We start from the raw sequence: 16,951 nt of genomic DNA, 5'->3' as shown, positions 1-16,951 counted from the left end.
CAGATCATACATAATCTTTACCTGGGTTTCTGCAGGACTTTAAACAAACATTAAAAATATTAAGTAGCTTTGATGTCTTTACATGAGAGAAAGTATTCAGAGTAAGATTGAAAGAGACTTTTTAAGTGAAAGGTTTTACTTAGATCCATCGTTTAACTCTAAAAAAAAATTTTTTTTTAAACTTCCATTTGAAGAGACAGAAAATTTAAGTAAATTGGCATTAAGTGTTTTATATTATTTTTTTTACTTTTTGTTTTTTTGTGAAGCAAAAAAAATTGAAAAGTTCTCAACAAATAAAGTTGTATTTGTTGCTTAATTTCATTAAAAATTGTAATTCTTGATTCAAACTTAATTACAATATGAAGATGCTGATTTTGTGCCTTTTATTATAATTATTTTATTTTTAATATTCACTGGTTGCATGCACTGCCTAAAATTAAGAAAGATCCAGCACGGGGCGCTTTCAGAATAAATGTTGGTATGGTTAAAGTTCTGAAGCCCAAACAATGTTGTTGACCTTTCAGCACATCCGGTCAGGAGTTTTCGGCCGTATGCCCTTCCTGACCTAACCGGGTATTGTTTCTGGGCTGTGGACCGGCACAAGGAGACCCAAACTCTGTAGCATTGTAAAAGCTGAGGCCCTAACTAAGCCTTTGACCCTTTGACCTTCCAGTTCAGGTTCCATCAGAAGCATTTTTTGAGTGTTTTGTGAAAACGTTTTTCTGGGTGTCCTCTGATTCATCCACTGAATTAAAAACAAACTTATTATTGGCATACAAGTGCATTTGGTGGGACAAGTGACTAGAATCATTGCAGCAGCGTAGTCAGACCACGAAGGTGGAGTTTCATCACTGACAATATTTCAACATTATTTGCAGTTTATTCTTCCATTGGAAGCTGAGCTGCTGTTTTGTTATCTTTGCAATCCTCAGAACACAAAGTTTACACGTATGACGAAAGCGAGAGTCCAAGAGACGGAGCCGCCCCGGAGACTTCGCCCGACAGTGTCAGCCTGCTGAGCGAGTCGTCTCAGAGACCCGGTCAGAGCAGCCGGATGAAAAAACGAGGCGATGCTGAGCAGGGCGCCAGAGCGCCAGACAACCAGGAGGAGCAGCAGAAACTGTCGAGATGCTTCAGTGACCCTGGTCCAAAAGAGGAGGAGGAAGGTGAAGGCTGACGATGAAGCACTTTAGCAGGACTTCTTGATACAAACATGCTTGATAGTTTTTGTTATTTTCAAGAAATTATGCAAGTTTTTTTTTTTTACTTTATAGCTTTCTGATCATTTGTACCATGTAACGACATGACTGAAAAACCATGAACTTTTCAGGTTTGGTTTTGCAAGCTGAAGTGAGTCAACCTCTTATCATGTACAGAAAGAAAAGCACATATTTTGACCAGCTTGAAGAATCAGCCGACTGATGGTTTACTTCCTTTCAGCGCACAGATAAGGATGCTTCATGATGCATCAGATTTGCAAATATTGAGGAGCATTTCAGAACATATTGGATTTGTACCCTCATTTTTTAAAAATATATCTATTCTGTTTATGTAAGGGTCTACGTTGTCCAAGAGATAAATACTGCCATTTTAAATCCTACTTCTACCGCGCCACTGTAAGGTCAGTCTATTCAGAAAGCATGAAGCTGCTTTTCACTGTTGTTTCTCTTTCAAAAGATGCAAAATAATAAAATTGTGCTCAAAGTATCATTTAAACATTTCCTCAGTGGCGGCTAGAGGACTCTAGAATGCTTCTATTAGGGAATTTTTTTTCGTAAATATCAGCTGAGGGCCTTGCAATATGATACGCCAACACATTATTTTACATTCCAGTGAAGGATTAAAGTGTCAGGAAAACAAACTTGTGCTATAAGAATATTAAATGTGCTTTCAAGTATTAAACTGCACTATAAAACCAACCAAAGTCTGAACCAGAGTAGCATTGTTTATCTCAGCAGTCTGCAGCTCCATCAGTGTTTTCTCAGGGACTCCTGCATGGCTTTTCAAGCACACTAAATGTGATTGCTTTATGAAGTGTTTTTGAGGTATGATGCAAGCATTATATATTATATTTCTGCATGTTTGAACAAAACAGCATTCTTTCTTGGACTTTTATCAAAAGAAATTGAAGGGTCTGGATCATATCTGTACCTCCATGCTCTGAGCTTTTGCTGCCTGCACGTTTGCCTTAAAGGTTTTTGCATTATGTTACACTTTTGTACCTTTTAAAGCAGAACTTATTGTAAATGTCAAATGTGGGAAATCTGAAATAAAAGTTTATTGTGAACCGTGTTGGAGGGTGGATCTGTTTTTTGTTTTTTAAGAATAATTTTACACTTTAAAATTCTCCTTTATTTCTCCCAGATTTTTTTCATTTTAATGTTGTGTGGTTTTGCTTAACTGCTTCCTCTCAGGAAGGTCCAATGGAAAGCAGAAGTCTCAGAGGAAACCTAACAAATAACTGGGAGTTTGAAGTCCCCAGCTTATCAACCAGTTTGTGTTTAATGTGATTGTGAGCTCAAAGCGCAGCCAGCAACATGGACTTTAGTGGAACTTGGAAAGTTTATTCTGAGGAGAATCTGGAAGAGTTTCTCAAAGTCATAGGTGAGAAAGACATTTTCATGTGATTTTTCTTGTGTGTTTGTAAGCTTTTGTGTTTGTAAGCAGCTGTGTTTAAATATACACTCAAGGAGCACCTGAGATGATTGTGAAAATGCGAAAGGACGTCAAACCTGTGGTAGTGATAGAGCAAAATGGGAAAGATTTCGTCTACACCATCAAGACTCCAATGTTTACTAGAGTACACTCATTCACCCTTGGACAGGAGACTGAAATCCCCTCTGTGGATGGCAGGAAGGGGAGACGTAAACGAGACAGAAACGAGATCTCATCTTCAATTTTGCTTTGCTATGGGTGGAATCAAAACTGTTGATTATTTTTTTTGTTTGCACAAATGAATGGAATGATCAGTGGAGAAAAGATACTTTGGTGATGCTATAAATTTAGTTTAGGAATTTTAACTGATGTTTAGAAGGTGCTTGTGTTGTGTTTTTATTGTTGGTTAGTGCATCGTCAGGGAGGAAAACGGGAAGCTGATCTGTGATGCTGACAAGTTCACTGCCGTTCGAGAGATCCAGGGGGATGAAATGACAGAGGTGAGCAAGCAACAGTCTTGAATATTAACCATACTTATTATTTTGTGTGTTTGTTTTATAATAAAAAGTTATTTGATATCCTTTTGGATTTTCAGACCATCACTTCTGGTTCTGTAACATTCATCAGCAAAAGCAAACGGGCCTAATGTGTCTCTGGAAGATCTCAACTAAATCATTTATGCTAAACTCATGTAAAACTGAGTAAGAAAAATTGTAATTACTGATAAATTAATGTGAAATAAAGATTACAAATGCTCAAATGTGTATTTCTTTGTTCGTTGCTGAAAAATACAATAGCCGCTTGGAGGCGCCATGGAGCTCCATGTGAAGAAAAGATCAAGAGGCGCCTTCGAAGTGCGCATGCGCGTCGTCGTTTTACTCCTTGAGCAGGCTTCGTGTCGAAACCGTTTTCTTCTGTCGAGTGTGTCGCTGTATGGCCAGATACATGAGGCCTCCAAATACGTCTTTGTTTGTCCGGAACATCTCCGATGAGTCCAGGTGAGTTCTGCGCGGGTCTGGCGGGCTTCCCGTCCGGTCCGGTTTTGTTAAAACGTCAGCAGGCCGAGTTAGCTTAGCAGTTAGCGGCGGCCTCGCGGCTGTAGGCCGCGTGGAAACGACTGCTAATTTCGAGCCCCGCGTCAATGAAAAAAGCTAGCAAGCGCTACTATATAGGAATAGTCGATGTTTGTGTTCAGTTGTTTGATGTATTTGATTATTTAATCAATGAACTTTATTTATGTTCAAGTTTTCACGTATATTTGCTTAAGCAGACATTTACTACGTTGAACATAGACGTTTGTGAGTCCCGGATTTGTTTAAGACAATTGAACTTTCTAACTAAATAAAACTGAAAATAGCTTGGAGAATAACATGGTTTCCTTTTAATAAAGATAAGTAAGCATTAATACGTAGTTTTGCTTAAAGTGCGATTTGTGAATAAGTTGCGTATAAATATTTTCTGTAAAGTTTCCATTTATTTTTTGTTATCAGTTCAAATGTTGGCATGTATTTGTAGCTGTATTTTTTTAAAGGTAGTTGATATTTGTAAAGCTGTAGACTATGATTTAATCGCATATTTTAAAAGCTTAAGCATAATCAAAGTATTTTACTTTAAAAAAAAACATTTTTAATGTGTGCATCGAGCCACATTTTTAGTGTTAAACAACTTAGTAGTTAATTTATTCATTTATGCATCACTATTCTAAAGAAAAAAAATAAATGTAAAATTATATATTCCTATTTCAGGTTGCGGATTGGTGGAGAAAAGCTTTTTGATAAAGCAAAAGCTTGTTTTCTCTTTATCAAATATATAATAATTGGTTTGGTTGCATGTTTAAACTTTCCCTTTTATTTATTGTTCTACCTGTAATCTCGGGTATTACTACTTATTGGGTAAATTAAATACTAATGTATTTTTTAAAGGGACAGTTGACCCAAACAAGCTAGCAAGAAGGTATGGGTTCTTTAAAATGATTGTTACTGAGCTATTTAAGTATTTTCTTTTCCTTATTTTTATCCTTTAAGTTTTTAGCATCTCTGTAGTTCTGTATTTTACGTATACTAAAACATTAAATCCAAATCTTCACACTGTGCTATATCCATTAAGACTTATAGACATCAAATATTAGTCAAGAAATGTGTAAATTTCATTGTATCTTACATTTTTTATTGTTTGTTTTTCAGATTGTTTTATTTACATGTAAAGCACTTGGTGTTATTCTATATGAGAAGTGCTATATAAATAAAGTTTGATTCGATCGTTACCATCTTTTAAGTTGAGGTTTGTTTTGGTTGATCAAATTTTGCAGCAACATATTTGTCTTTATTTAAAAAAAAACAACATTTTAGCACGAAAGATGGTGGTTAAAATTGCAGAAGTTTGTTTCAGGACCACATGGCAAGTTCAGAGAACTTCTTTGTGGTGAAAAACAGATTGAACACACCGGACACAGTGTTTTGGGGTTGAACTGTCCCTTTAGCCCACTGGGCTGCAGTTCTTTGTTGTAGATGCTATATAGGCAGAGTTGCCAGTGATGGTCAGTTGAGTTACACTTGTATTTACGATGTTCAGGCCTGAGGATTTACGGCGTGAGTTTGGCCGCTATGGGCCGATAGTAGATGTCTACATCCCACTTGACTTCTATACACGCCAACCAAGAGGATTTGCATACATTCAATATCCTTTCCCAAAGTTTGGACTTTGTGTGCTCCTTCTAACACTCACTGTTGTCACATGTCAGCAGATAAGATGCACTTTTCTGACGTATGTCTTGATTTTTTTTTATTTTTATTTTATTTCAATTGAATATCTAACACAAATTTTTCTGTTATTGCTTCAGAAAATGTAAAAGCATCCAGTTGTGGAACCAGCCACAAAGAGTTACAAAGACCCATGTAGAGTAGCTGTAAAGACAAGTGACACAGACCTGCAGGAACAGAGGGAGGGAAAAGGTTGAAAAGAGAAAGTAAAGCGCCAAGAGGAAAAGGGAACCAAGACAAAGCTTGGAAATGGCGGCAAAGAAATGGGGAAAAGAAAAGAGGTTTAAGAGGAAAAGCAAGCAGCAAACCCAAGTCTCTCTGGGAGTCGATTAAAGAGTGTAAAGATCAAGATGAAGTTCAGAGTCAAGCATGGGCAAAGGTAACATGTCTGAATTATTTTGTATCCTCCCAAGACAAATCTACAAATTTGAAGAAAGTCCCCAAAAATCAGCTTTACGTGTGACGTCATTTAATTCTGGTCAAAGCAATTTAATCAAATACTAATGTTTGTTTTTTGTCATTGTCCTGTTGCCATGGACATGGATGCTTCATCTTTTATCTCTACAAAAATGCACTGAGCGTGTTTAAGTGTCATGTGCTGTTTTTCCTCACTTTGCTGCTATGTTTTTTTAGTTAAAGTTTAAATGGGTGTTTACTTTCAAGGAGATTTTGAATTTATGTGAATAAACGAAGACAAAAAAAGAATATACAAAACCCTTAACTGATCAGCATGTTTGAGGATGTGCGAGATGCAGAAGATGCTCTTCACAGCTTGGACAGAAAGTGGGTTTGTGGCCGGCAGATTGAGATCCAGTTTGCCCAGGGTGACCGAAAGAGTAAGTGAATCCTGAATTTATTTATTATGTTCCATCAGATGTTTGAATAAGTCTTAAAATGCTTTGATCTAGGACTTTTTTTTTTTTTAAGTTTAATATGTATTTATCAGTGTGCCTTAATATTTAAAGCTTTGGTTTTGTTTTCTTGCAGCGCCCAATCAGATGAAATCGAAGGAGAGGCGTTCCCCGGGCCGATCGTCTCGGTATGACGACTACGACCGAGATAGCCGACGCAGGCGATCACGCAGCCGCAGCTACGACAGATATGAGCGGTACGAGCGCTATGAGCGATACCGGTCCCGCAGCCCATCTTATGATCGCAGGCGCAGACGATCGGAGTCTCCTAAGGAGTGAGTTTTCCTCTTGATGGATTTATTTCCACCCCATCTGAGTTGCCATTGAAGCAGAAAGAAAATAATTTTGGTTTGTTACTTAAGGACTCGTGGACGAATGTATCCAAGAGGAAGAAGCAGGAGTCGTGAGGAAGACAGGTAACCTACCTCACTCTGACAGAGTTCCATCAAACTTTAAATTGTATTTGCAGGTGAAGAATTATGAACTTTCACCACAATAAATGGTGCTTCATTATAATAACGACCCAAAACTTCTGGTTTGTGTTCAGATACAAGCACAAACCTCGGAGAGAGTCCAGAGAGAGGTCTAGATCACACCAAGGATCTGCATCTCCCCATGAAAACATCAATCAAGCGTCCGCCTCCCATTACATCGAGGAAGAAGTGAGACGCGTGCAGACCCCCTCCCACTCCCGGTCTCGGTCCATGTCGAGATCGCGCTCGCGTTCCCGCTCCAGATCCTGGGCTGGCCGCAAAACTGGAGGGCGCTAACACAGATCCTCTTCTCTTCCCTGGTTCCTGCCTGTCAGATGGATCTGAGCAGGTCTTTATCGAGTGAAGATATTTGTTCACAAGAATATGACCTCTGTCAACTGCTTGTTCTCGCAGCTCCGTTTTCCAATCAGCACTATCTCTTGTTTTTTTTTTTTGTTTTTTTTTATGATAGGAAATCCTGGTTTCTGTGTTCTTTGGTGTCATGCCAAGAGTCCTTTTTTATCTACAGTAACTCCTGTTTTCAACCCCTTTTTATTTCCAAAATTAAAAAGCGCATTCAGTATTTTAGGAAAAATATCTCCAGCACATCTATTAATCGCACACATAACAGACCTTTAATATACTCTAATTTCCTTTCAGAGTTGTAATGATTTGATCTCAAGTCTTCGAACAAAAAGAGACATAAAAGTTACTGTGGGCTGATTAGTTGTTAAATGAGATCAGAAGCTAAAATGCTAACAGGATGCTGCAACCTTCAAGTGTTAAGAAATCGTCAGAACTGTGTTTTTGTTCATTTTTTTTGTGGTGTTTTCTCTGAGAGGTCTTTTCTAACTTTTTTTTTCTTGCATTTTAGTCGCAAATGTTTGTTCTAAGAGGATAAGCAAAAATTTCTCAAGTTTACTTAAGTGCTGATGTTTTTTTCCCCCTGTAATTGCATGTTTTATCCTCGTAAATCTCAAACTTTGGTAGAAAACGAGCTGTTATTTTTTGAGTAATAAACTAGTATGGTTCCATAACAAAAAGTAGGTGTGGCTTCAATTTTTTTTTTTGGGCCGATCAAAGAATCTCTTCTTCGGGGGCTTGTTTTGGGAGCGGAGGTGGATCAACGCTCTGCGTCTGGATGGAAACAGGAGTGCAGTCAGTCCAGTCGCACCATTGATTTCCTGTTAATGGAACTGCAGCCGGGAGGAACAACTGAAATTAAAATCGCAGAAAAGAGGCGGCCATGTGTGAAATCGGACGTGTCCCATTGATCGGTGTATTGGAAAGATGCACCAGAAGAGCGGCCTGGAAGTTCAGAACGCTGGCTGTAATTAGATCAGTCACTGGAGTGCTTACAAAAGCAACACGGAAAAGAAAATGGGAGTCTGCTTCCTGGTTCAGTTGATTCCTGGATCTGGTTCACGGCTCTTATAGAGCTATTTGACCGTATTTGGAGTTCAGACGGGGTTAATTTAACCAAATATTGAATTTCAGGCATTACCGTAACATTGAAGTAAAATAAGATTAAATTTGAAGATGATAACTTGTAGTTTTTACCATTAGAGGATGAAATTTCTGCCACATATTTCCCCCGATTTCAGTTTAATATCTGCAGCTTAAAAGTAGAATTGGTTTGTAAGATGACTGCTTCCAATCTGAGGTCATCAAATTCTCTCACAAGTCAACCCAGTTCATCCACAGTTCATCCTGCGCCAACAAGTTTGGGGTCTTTTGGGTTCAACTGCGTAAAAGAAGCATCAAACCGAGCGGACTGCTGCACATTTCACCTCTAATGACTGGTTGGAAGGGTCCATCCACAGTGCTGCGAGGTAAATGGCAGCAGAGCGCGGCCGCTCCATCGATCGTTCTGGTGTTTCACTGCCAATAAGTCGAGAGCAACCAGAGCCAGCTGGGATCATTTGTTTATGTCGGGTTTTGAACCAACAGTGCGGCTGAAACCTTCATGAGGATCAGAGGAGAGAGAAGATGCCATTGTTGTTTGGTTTCATATCTTAGATAAAAGGTGAGATTTCTACTTTTTTATTCATTTCCACTCAGAAAACTGAAATCTCTGAGGTGGTTTGAGCTCCCCGAGATTTAAATTCAGCACAACAGGAATTCAACTAGAAGCCCTTAAAAGATAGCAAGAAGTATTTTTATCTAAGTAATCAGATTAAAGTTTGTGCTTGGTGGTATTATTTGGAACTGAAGAAGCAACTGTGCCTTCATGAAGTCAGCATGGCCTCCTCACTTTTATACATAAAACTTATTTATAGTAGTCTGAATATTTATGATGTAATATTTAAAAGTAGTATTTAAATTAGAAAGTATTGAGCAGCTTTGACCAATACTTTTTCAGGTCAGATTGATTATATAAATACATCTGCAGTTTAAATTTCAGTTTAAAAAATTCCTTGTTTCAAATTTAGACTGTAATAAAGCATTTTTTTCTGGCAAAATAATCATTGCATATTTATTCCTGGATTCAAGTGGTTTTTGAGGGCAACAAACACATGAATGCCTTTTAGATGCTTAAATCTGATTATTTTAGAACTTTTAATAAAAATGTAGGGCACATTTCTGGTATTGTTTATTTGTTGATGGTCAAAATTGCAATTTTTGGAATTCCTAATTTGCTTCAATAGTTTTTCTATAAATAAAAATGTGCCACATCCACATAAAACCTTAAGGTTGGTGCTTTAAATGCTCGTTTTGGGACACTAACATAGGGGTGAGGTAACCTACAGGCCCGTCAAACTAATTAATCTGGCCCACCAAACTGAAATAAATTGTATTAATAACACATTTTAATGTTTTATTTTTAAGTGTCAACCCATAGATCAGGGGTGTCAAACTCAATCCCACAGGGGGCCAAAATCCAAAATACACCTTAGGTTACAGGCCGAACAGGAAAAACATTTATTGAACAGAGTAGAACTAAATTTTTAAAACTTTAAAAACATAACATTTAAAAAATACTGTGAATATAAACAGGCAGGAATATTATTCCAGAATAAATTAACTTAAGCCTTAATACATTTCAAAATTTACTCTGTAAAATACATTTTGTTAGAAATAAGCGCAAGATAACATCGGGCCATTAATAACAATAATATAAAATGATCTGGCCTTAATTTTGACAATATGCCATAGATGGTGCACAACAAAAAAATTACTTTTGTCTAGGTGCTGAAAGTTACTCTGCATTCAATGTGTTGCTGAAAGTTTTTTTGTTTTTCTGACGTTCACATTTAATTCCCCAAGTCATTTTTCCGGTCATTCCAACGCCACATGAACGCAGTATTTCTCTTAAGTTTGCATTTTTTTCCTAAAGGATATGAACCCATCTGTGTATTTAGCTTTAAAAAAAGAATAAAACCCACAGTGTCAAAATAAAAACTCCAAAATGTTCTCTTTTAAAATATATACATTTATTTTAAATCAAAATTAAAGCATGTATTTATTCACACTCCATGTTAATTCTTTCTCCTAAGACGCTGAATTACTAAAACATGCTATGGATTTGATCCTGGTCTGTCCCTTCTGTCAAATTTAAGAACCCTTTTTTGGCCCAAGAGTTCAAAAGTTTGCCCACCCCTGCCCTAACCGCTTGTTGGAGTTAATGTCACCTAAACAGTCGGTGAGGAATCCTGTCTTTGTGTTGGTTTCAGCCCTGCTTCTGTAGAACAATGGGAGACTGGAACTTCCTTGGTGGGATCTTGGAGGAGGTGCATATCCACTCCACCATGGTAGGCAAGATCTGGCTCACCATCCTGTTTATATTCCGGATGCTGGTGCTGGGCGTGGCGGCGGAGGATGTGTGGAACGACGAGCAGTCAGACTTCATCTGCAACACTGAGCAGCCCGGCTGCCGCAACGTCTGCTACGACCAGGCCTTCCCTATCTCCCTCATCCGCTACTGGGTTCTTCAGGTGATTTTTGTGTCCTCCCCCTCCCTGGTCTACATGGGTCACGCCATATACCAGCTGCGTGCCCTGGAGAAAGAGCGTCACTGTAAGAAAGTGGCCCTCCGGCGGGAGCTGGAGGCCGTGGACGCAGAGCTGGTGGAGGTGAAGAGGAGAATTGAGAAGGAGATGAAGCAGCTGGAGCAGGGTAAGCTCAACAAAGCTCCTCTGAGGGGCTCCCTGCTCTGCACCTACGTGGCTCACATCGTGACCCGCTCGGTGGTGGAGGTCAGCTTCATGACGGGTCAGTACGTCCTGTACGGACACCGCCTCAGCACTCTGTACAAGTGCGAACGGGAGCCTTGCCCAAATGTGGTGGACTGCTTCGTCTCCAGGCCCACGGAGAAAACAGTCTTCATGATGTTCATGCAAGCCATTGCCTGCATCTCCCTGTTCCTAAGCCTGCTGGAGATCATGCACCTGGCCTTCAAGAGGATCAAAAAGGGCATCCTGAACTACTACCCCCACCTGAAGGACGACCTGGATGATTATTACGTGAGCAAGTCCAAGAAAAACTCGGTTGTACATCAGGTTTGCGTTGGGACTTCAGTGGGTCGGAAGACCACCATCCCCACAGCACCCAGTGGATACACTCTACTGCTGGAGAAGCAGGGCAATGGACCCAACTACCCCATCCTCAGTGCCTCTTCTGCCTTTGTCCCCATACAGGGGGACCCTGGTGGAAAGCCGGACTGCCACAAGGATGTCAAGGAGGGAGCGCTGAGTCCCATGGAGCAGAACAGCAACTCCAACAACACCAGCAGTGAGACCCGCTCCCCTCCTGCAGACAAGCAGGGCGAGGCGGAGGAGGCCAGTTCCCCCCACCACCACGACATGGAGTGTGGGAGCTCAGAGTACCCAACCCTGCCAGCGGTGGACACCTCCTCCTGCCCCGCCCTGTCGGGCATAGTGAGGAAGTCCAGGAGGGTCAGTCCGCCGTGGAACTGCTCCACGGTCGTGGAGGGGAACTGCTCGGACAGCGGAGACTCCTACCAGGGAAACAGCAGCATGAAGCTGCGCAGCAGCTGCAGCGGCCCCCGCTCCAGGGTGGTCTCCAGATCAGACGGCAAGAGGCCAAGCCGGCCCCAGAGCCCAGACTCCACGGGGGAGCTGAGCTCCGTGTCCCGACACAGCCGAGAGAGCAACAGCCCCACCACCTCCTCCCCAAACCGCCGAGTGTCTGCGGCGAGCAGTGGCAGCAGCAGACGAGCCCCCACTGACTTACAGATATGATGGCTGCAGAAGACTGAGGTTCATCTTTAAAGACATCAACAGCACGAAGAAGCCTTTGCCACATATTGCTGTAGAGATTATCCTTTAAACCCCACAGACGACCTTTTTCCTGCCGTTTCGAGGGACCAGAAGGGCTCAGTTTTGTTCGGACTCTGGGAATTTCACGCCTTCCTAACCAGTGGAGAGAATTAGAAAACTCACTTGATCTTTTAGGCTTGTAAACAGAAACATTTCCCATCTGAAGAAACCCAACACCATCCAAACATGCAAACAAATGGAACACTTCATCTCTTTTCTGAAGTTTTATGTTTATATCAAAAATTCAACTAGATATCGAGTCATGTGGTTGAAATATGTCCTTTAAAAGGTTTCAAATGTGTTTTGAACGTCATCAAATTTGTGTTTTATCCGTAAACAATTCAAACCATCCAGAGATGCTGGAAAAAGAAATTTATTAAGGAGCAAATTTGCTTGTTAAACAACAAAAATGACAGTAATTCTGCCTTCACTTTGCATCCATTATTATATAATAAACATTTACATTTTTTACAAAAAAAGGCCAGTGTTGGAAGATTTATTTTTTTCACCCCAAAAAAGCAAAAGGTGGTGCTACTCTCCCTCTCCTTCACCAGGTGACGTCTCTTGCTGCATCAGCTGAGAAATGAAAGCAGGGGTCAAAGGTCATGAGTAAGAACCTCTTACACAGTCTGAGCATGAGATAGAGATGCCTCACCTTGTTCCGTAGCTCTTCGTTTTCCTTCATGAGCAGGTTGCACTTCTGCTGGAGATCGGCAAGCTCCAGCCGCAGGGCCTCAGCGTCTGCTGGCTCCGGACCAGCCGCCCCGAGCTGAAGCTTGATGAAGCTGTGATGCTGGTTAAGGGTCTAAAGGTGGATCGAAGGTCTGGACCTGCGCTCAACTTTCACAGTGAAATACACCAGTAATATTACAGCTGAATTTGCACACTGTAATGCATATCAGGTTTTGAGATTTTATCAGTTTTCATTTGGTTACCACATTAAAATCATAATTTGAATATAACTGCAAACAACAAAAGCTGTCAATTGAATGAAATCAACACTTTTGTAATCTATTAAACTACATTTCAAGCCGATAAGACTAATAATTGAATCTTTAATTCTCATTAAGATCAGACCCTAATTTAATAGATGATTATATATTTTACATGAACATATATGCAACAATATGTATTATTTCCCAGAACCCAACTAAAAAAAAGATTGGACAGTCAGTGAGCTTTAGAGCGAACTGTGTACACCAACTGCTTGAGGAGGATACTCCAGAGCGTTGTTGGGCTTCTCGGGTTCTTCATAAAGAGCCACTAAAACTGCAAAACAAGACAAAGATGAAACGGCCAGGATGCAATAATGTCACACCAAGAATGGTAAAAACATGCCGCTTACTTACTGCTCGTCAGGGTGTCCAGCACTCCTGATTTCTCAAGATATCTTCGAAACTGCTCCCGTTTGGATTCCGATGCCTAAAACAAGAGATAACATACATTTTACACACCAACAAAGCCCCAAAATATATTAAAACATTAAAAAACACTGAATGCAATGGTGTGTTCACAGCAGGAAACTATAGCAGACCATAGCACACGAAGCTAGCTAGCTAGCATGGGCTATGAGCTTAAAATGAAACAAATGTTAGCGCGATAAAAACACAAAACAAAGGTCTATACAATAAAACTCACCCTGTAGCTTGCCATGATATGATGATACCTTTATGAATAAAGGCAGGCTAAAATACGGGCCCTTGTTAGCAAGGTCCCCTTAGGATAACAAAGTTTTAGCAAATGCTTTGTCAGCTTACACTTACAAACAGGTGCTCTGTTACCATAACGACAGAAAAAATGCGGAAATGAACCAAAAAAAGAAACATGAACTCCTAGTATAATATTAATAGTTTTTAAGATATATATTTATACATAATATTATATTTGTAAAAATAAACAAACCCAAAGTTTTTTCACCGTTGACCATCATCGTGCTTTATTTTATTCGCACAAAAATATTTTCCTTTTTTAAATTATTACCAAGTCCAATCTGGCAACACAAAAGTGGGAGGAGCCCAAAGCTTCGTCACCATTGTCCTGAATAGATTTGTAAACCATCGTAACAGCACTTACTCGATTCTCCACAATGGCGTTGGTTATTCCAGCTGTTTAGTAAATCGAAGTCACTCATGCCGGTCATATGACTTCTTTCTTGTGGCTGAGTTAAAACCAGAAGCGGCTCAGGTTGTTTTTGTTACACTGGCAGAAGGTGAATGCGCCTTGACTTACCGAAAACAGCATTAAGATTCGTCTTTAAAAGCTTTCCGAAGGTAAGTATGATTTAATCTATGGTTTATTACACACTGTTAAACAGCCGGGGTTTTTATTTTAGCTCCACGTAGCTTTACTCATAACCAAATTGCACAAACTTCGGCTTTTAGGACAACTGCGGGCTTTTACTTCTTGTATTTCATTGCTACTAATTATAGCTTCCTTGTTTAAAAATTTCTACAGCTCTTGTGTAAATATTTAGAACATTTTTAAATTATGGTTATGCAACAAATCACATATTTTAATGAAAAAAATGAGAAGTTAAAGAAAAAAACATTTCTAAAGTATTCAATGTTAATTAACTTACTTTTTAAAATCTTTCTGTAGTTTACAAATTGATTAAAAAAAGTCACCCCACTTTTCTGGTCGACAGAAAAGTTATTTTTACATTATTATATTTTATTTTTAATTCATTTGAACCCATATTTTAATCTTAATAAATGTGTTTATTTTGTAAAGCTGTAATTAATTTAGAGCTAATCCACAATCAATAGGCAGGAAATGGCAGGTCTATATCATAATGATTACTGTTGACATGAGTTTTCAGAACGTCATATCATCCTCACACTTGCCCAGACCTGCAAAAATCCTGCAGAAGATGCAGATTGTCTTGTTTTGTCCTATAGTGATTGATTAAAACTAAAAGCAAACACACCTGCGTGATTATGTGTCTTTAAATGGCACTATCAAGATGTCAAACATCCAATAATCCATTTAAAACCCCAAATGTAGCAAAAAATAAGGATGCACGGTGCGAATCAGAGGTGCTGCCCGAGGTGTTTTGGTGCTCGTGATGAGTTGAAAGGTCAGAAGTAACTCCATGATAAAGATTCACATGTGCTTTAGAGCATGAGACTTATATTCACAATGTATTTCTATCATGTGTATCACACAAATATTTCTAACTAATATGGAACTTAAAAAAAAAAAGAGGAAATAAGTCCACGTGTGTGAGGGTTGCATGCAAAGATGTAATCTGTTGATTCATCAAGTAATTGAAGATATAGCAACTTTGAGCACTAATGTGTGCAAGGACAACAGTTCTGCTAATAGTTTAGAAGAAAAAGCTGATTCTGGATGGAATTTTGTTAAAAACATCTAATGCTTTTCCACTTGAACCAATGGTGGCTACCTTGATCAGTTCTTTGTCATTTCTGCTGCCTTCAGAAGGACTTTTGGGTCTGTAGCTAGACTGTGCTGCCTCAACAAAAATCATTTCTGCAGACAGGGCAGACTCATTTCAGGTTGTGATGAGGTTGTTAAATCAAAGGAAGGGACTTTACCTGATAGAAACTTTTAAGGAACAACTTTTACACCATTACTCACCTCTAACTTCTCCAATGGTGTCATAATTTCCTCTAAAAAAGCAGCTTATCGTCGCACTGAAGCATTGGTGTTCCTCTGAATTAAATCTTCTGATAAATGGCATAAAATGAATAGCGTAAACACCCAATATGGACATAAAACTCCATTTGTTTAAAGTAGAAACGTTAGATTCTTGCATAAACCACATTGAAGCATGAATCTGAGTGAAATTTCACATATGGACGCATAAAATCAAAAGTTTCCTTTTTGTCTTTATGAAAAGAGGAAAAACTCCAGTAAAGAAGAGAGAAGTTGTTTTTTTTTTAAATTCAAATTCACGTATGATGTAATAAAATGTAGTTCAAATACAAAGTTCATGCCAAAACCAACAGTGTAAGCTTTTCTTATGGTCACATGATCTATATATATATATTGGACTTTTCTGGTTATTGTTTTCATGCTGGAGCAAATCGGAGCATCCGTGACTTTTGAGTGTTCAAATGGTAAAAATATGAGGAAGTATCAGGGCATATTTATCAGACGTATTATACAATCAGTCTCTTCTGTATTTAAATATCTGTGTTTATGATTCTCATTTTCGCAGAGCTTTTGAGCGCCATGGTTTGGTGACATCCCTTCACTGTCTGAATCCTCTCCACTGCCATGTCGCTGCCAAATGGCTACTCCATCAACTCGCCGCCTTCTGATAACAGCGAGGACGAGGAACCCCTCATCAAGAATGACCCCGGTAAGTTTGCTTTCTACTTTCTTACATTATTTCTGACATCAATATCATGAAAATAACCACAAAAGTTGAAGATTGCCTGATTTATTGGACTTTAATGAGCCTAATGACCATAAGGAAGCTACAGGTCAAAATTAAGCTTTATTTTAAAGTTAAAGGAACAATTACGTTACATCAAAGCTGATTTACTGATTGAGTTCTATCGTAAAAAACCTTTGAGTCATTTTTACAGCTGAAGTGAATCCTGTTTTACTGCTATGAGTTCATTTTTGATCATTTGAAATGAGGAACTAACGTCAGCTGTTTTTACATTTGTACGTGATGAAACACAACTTAACAGAACCAAAACTTAGACCTAAAGGTGCATTTTGTTGATGCTTTATGGTTTGAAAAATGTGTTTTAATTCAGAGGATTCACTGGCGTCAAACACGTCTGAAACTGAACACAAGATCTAGCAAATTATGAGTAAAAATTAAATAAAATATCCTTCAGATGTGAGACAGCTGAGCTTAATGTTCAGGATTACTGTATGTTATGAAACAAATGTTATCA

The 16,951-nt window shown here is 39.1% G+C and overlaps 6 protein-coding genes across 6 annotated transcripts in view; 5 read left to right on the top strand and 1 right to left on the bottom strand.

Annotated features, from left to right (window-relative positions):
* LOC112137653 (Na(+)/H(+) exchanger beta) overlaps positions 1-2,292 on the top strand; it is a 15,813-nt gene extending 13,521 nt beyond the window's left edge. The window contains exon 12 of the mRNA XM_024260077.2: positions 933-2,292. Within this exon, the coding sequence (XP_024115845.1) occupies positions 933-1,177 (245 nt within the window). The 3' untranslated portion in view covers positions 1,178-2,292. The remainder of the gene's footprint in view (positions 1-932) is intronic.
* Positions 2,293-2,537: 245 nt separating this feature from the next.
* Positions 2,538-3,301, top strand: LOC112161922 (fatty acid-binding protein, liver). Its single transcript, XM_036214351.1, has 4 exons — positions 2,538-2,604; positions 2,691-2,800; positions 3,066-3,155; positions 3,251-3,301. Exons 1-4 carry the CDS (start codon positions 2,538-2,540, stop codon positions 3,299-3,301), a joined length of 318 nt encoding a protein of 105 aa, XP_036070244.1.
* Positions 3,302-3,495: 194 nt separating this feature from the next.
* On the top strand, positions 3,496-7,841 carry LOC112161917 (serine/arginine-rich splicing factor 10). The gene is made up of 6 exons (XM_024297461.2): positions 3,496-3,653; positions 5,227-5,331; positions 6,147-6,250; positions 6,402-6,600; positions 6,688-6,741; positions 6,873-7,841. The coding sequence occupies exons 1-6, from the start codon at positions 3,589-3,591 to the stop codon at positions 7,093-7,095; spliced, it is 750 nt and encodes a 249-aa protein (XP_024153229.1). The 5' UTR covers positions 3,496-3,588; the 3' UTR covers positions 7,096-7,841.
* Positions 7,842-10,490: 2,649 nt separating this feature from the next.
* Positions 10,491-12,346, top strand: LOC112161897 (gap junction alpha-9 protein-like). The gene has a single exon (XM_024297438.2). The coding sequence runs from the start codon at positions 10,491-10,493 to the stop codon at positions 11,997-11,999; it is 1,509 nt and encodes a 502-aa protein (XP_024153206.1). The 3' UTR covers positions 12,000-12,346.
* Positions 12,347-12,557: 211 nt separating this feature from the next.
* LOC112161928 (c-Myc-binding protein) lies at positions 12,558-13,894 on the bottom strand. The gene is made up of 5 exons (XM_024297487.2): positions 13,716-13,894; positions 13,427-13,499; positions 13,298-13,346; positions 12,733-12,862; positions 12,558-12,653 (listed from the first exon to the last, which is right to left on the bottom strand). The coding sequence occupies exons 1-5, from the start codon at positions 13,728-13,730 to the stop codon at positions 12,609-12,611; spliced, it is 312 nt and encodes a 103-aa protein (XP_024153255.1). The 5' UTR covers positions 13,731-13,894; the 3' UTR covers positions 12,558-12,608.
* Positions 13,895-14,133: 239 nt separating this feature from the next.
* si:ch1073-513e17.1 (sialin) overlaps positions 14,134-16,951 on the top strand; it is a gene marked incomplete in the record, with an annotated part of 8,996 nt that continues 6,178 nt past the window's right edge. Inside the window, 2 exon segments of the mRNA XM_024297450.2 lie at positions 14,134-14,347; positions 16,258-16,401. Of these exon segments, the coding sequence (XP_024153218.1) occupies positions 16,317-16,401 (85 nt within the window).

This window comes from Oryzias melastigma, linkage group LG11 (genome assembly GCF_002922805.2).
Source record: "Oryzias melastigma strain HK-1 linkage group LG11, ASM292280v2, whole genome shotgun sequence".
Classification (NCBI taxonomy): domain Eukaryota; kingdom Metazoa; phylum Chordata; class Actinopteri; order Beloniformes; family Adrianichthyidae; genus Oryzias; species Oryzias melastigma.
Note: the sequence above shows the minus strand (reverse complement) of the source record. Positions and strands in the feature narration are given on the sequence as shown.

What these genes read in the sequence shown, in the direction of transcription:
- LOC112161922 (XM_036214351.1), top strand. Translation starts at nt 2,538, where the DNA reads ATGGACTTTAGTGGAACTTGGAAAGTTTATTCTGAGGAGAATCTGGAA. An exon ending in AGAGTTTCTCAAAGTCATAG is followed by an intron (nt 2,605 to 2,690) that starts GTGAGAAAGACA and finishes TATACACTCAAG; the next exon opens with GAGCACCTGAGATGATTGTG. An exon ending in AGGGGGATGAAATGACAGAG is followed by an intron (nt 3,156 to 3,250) that starts GTGAGCAAGCAA and finishes TTGGATTTTCAG; the next exon opens with ACCATCACTTCTGGTTCTGT.
- LOC112161917 (XM_024297461.2), top strand. Translation starts at nt 3,589, where the DNA reads ATGGCCAGATACATGAGGCCTCCAAATACGTCTTTGTTTGTCCGGAAC. An exon ending in AGAGGATTTGCATACATTCA is followed by an intron (nt 5,332 to 6,146) that starts ATATCCTTTCCC and finishes ACTGATCAGCAT; the next exon opens with GTTTGAGGATGTGCGAGATG. An exon ending in TGCCCAGGGTGACCGAAAGA is followed by an intron (nt 6,251 to 6,401) that starts GTAAGTGAATCC and finishes GTTTTCTTGCAG; the next exon opens with CGCCCAATCAGATGAAATCG.
- LOC112161897 (XM_024297438.2), top strand. Translation starts at nt 10,491, where the DNA reads ATGGGAGACTGGAACTTCCTTGGTGGGATCTTGGAGGAGGTGCATATC.
- LOC112161928 (XM_024297487.2), bottom strand. An exon ending in GCTGGACACCCTGACGAGCA is followed by an intron (nt 13,347 to 13,426) that starts GTAAGTAAGCGG and finishes CTTGTTTTGCAG; the next exon opens with TTTTAGTGGCTCTTTATGAA. An exon ending in ACGAAGAGCTACGGAACAAG is followed by an intron (nt 12,654 to 12,732) that starts GTGAGGCATCTC and finishes TTCATTTCTCAG; the next exon opens with CTGATGCAGCAAGAGACGTC.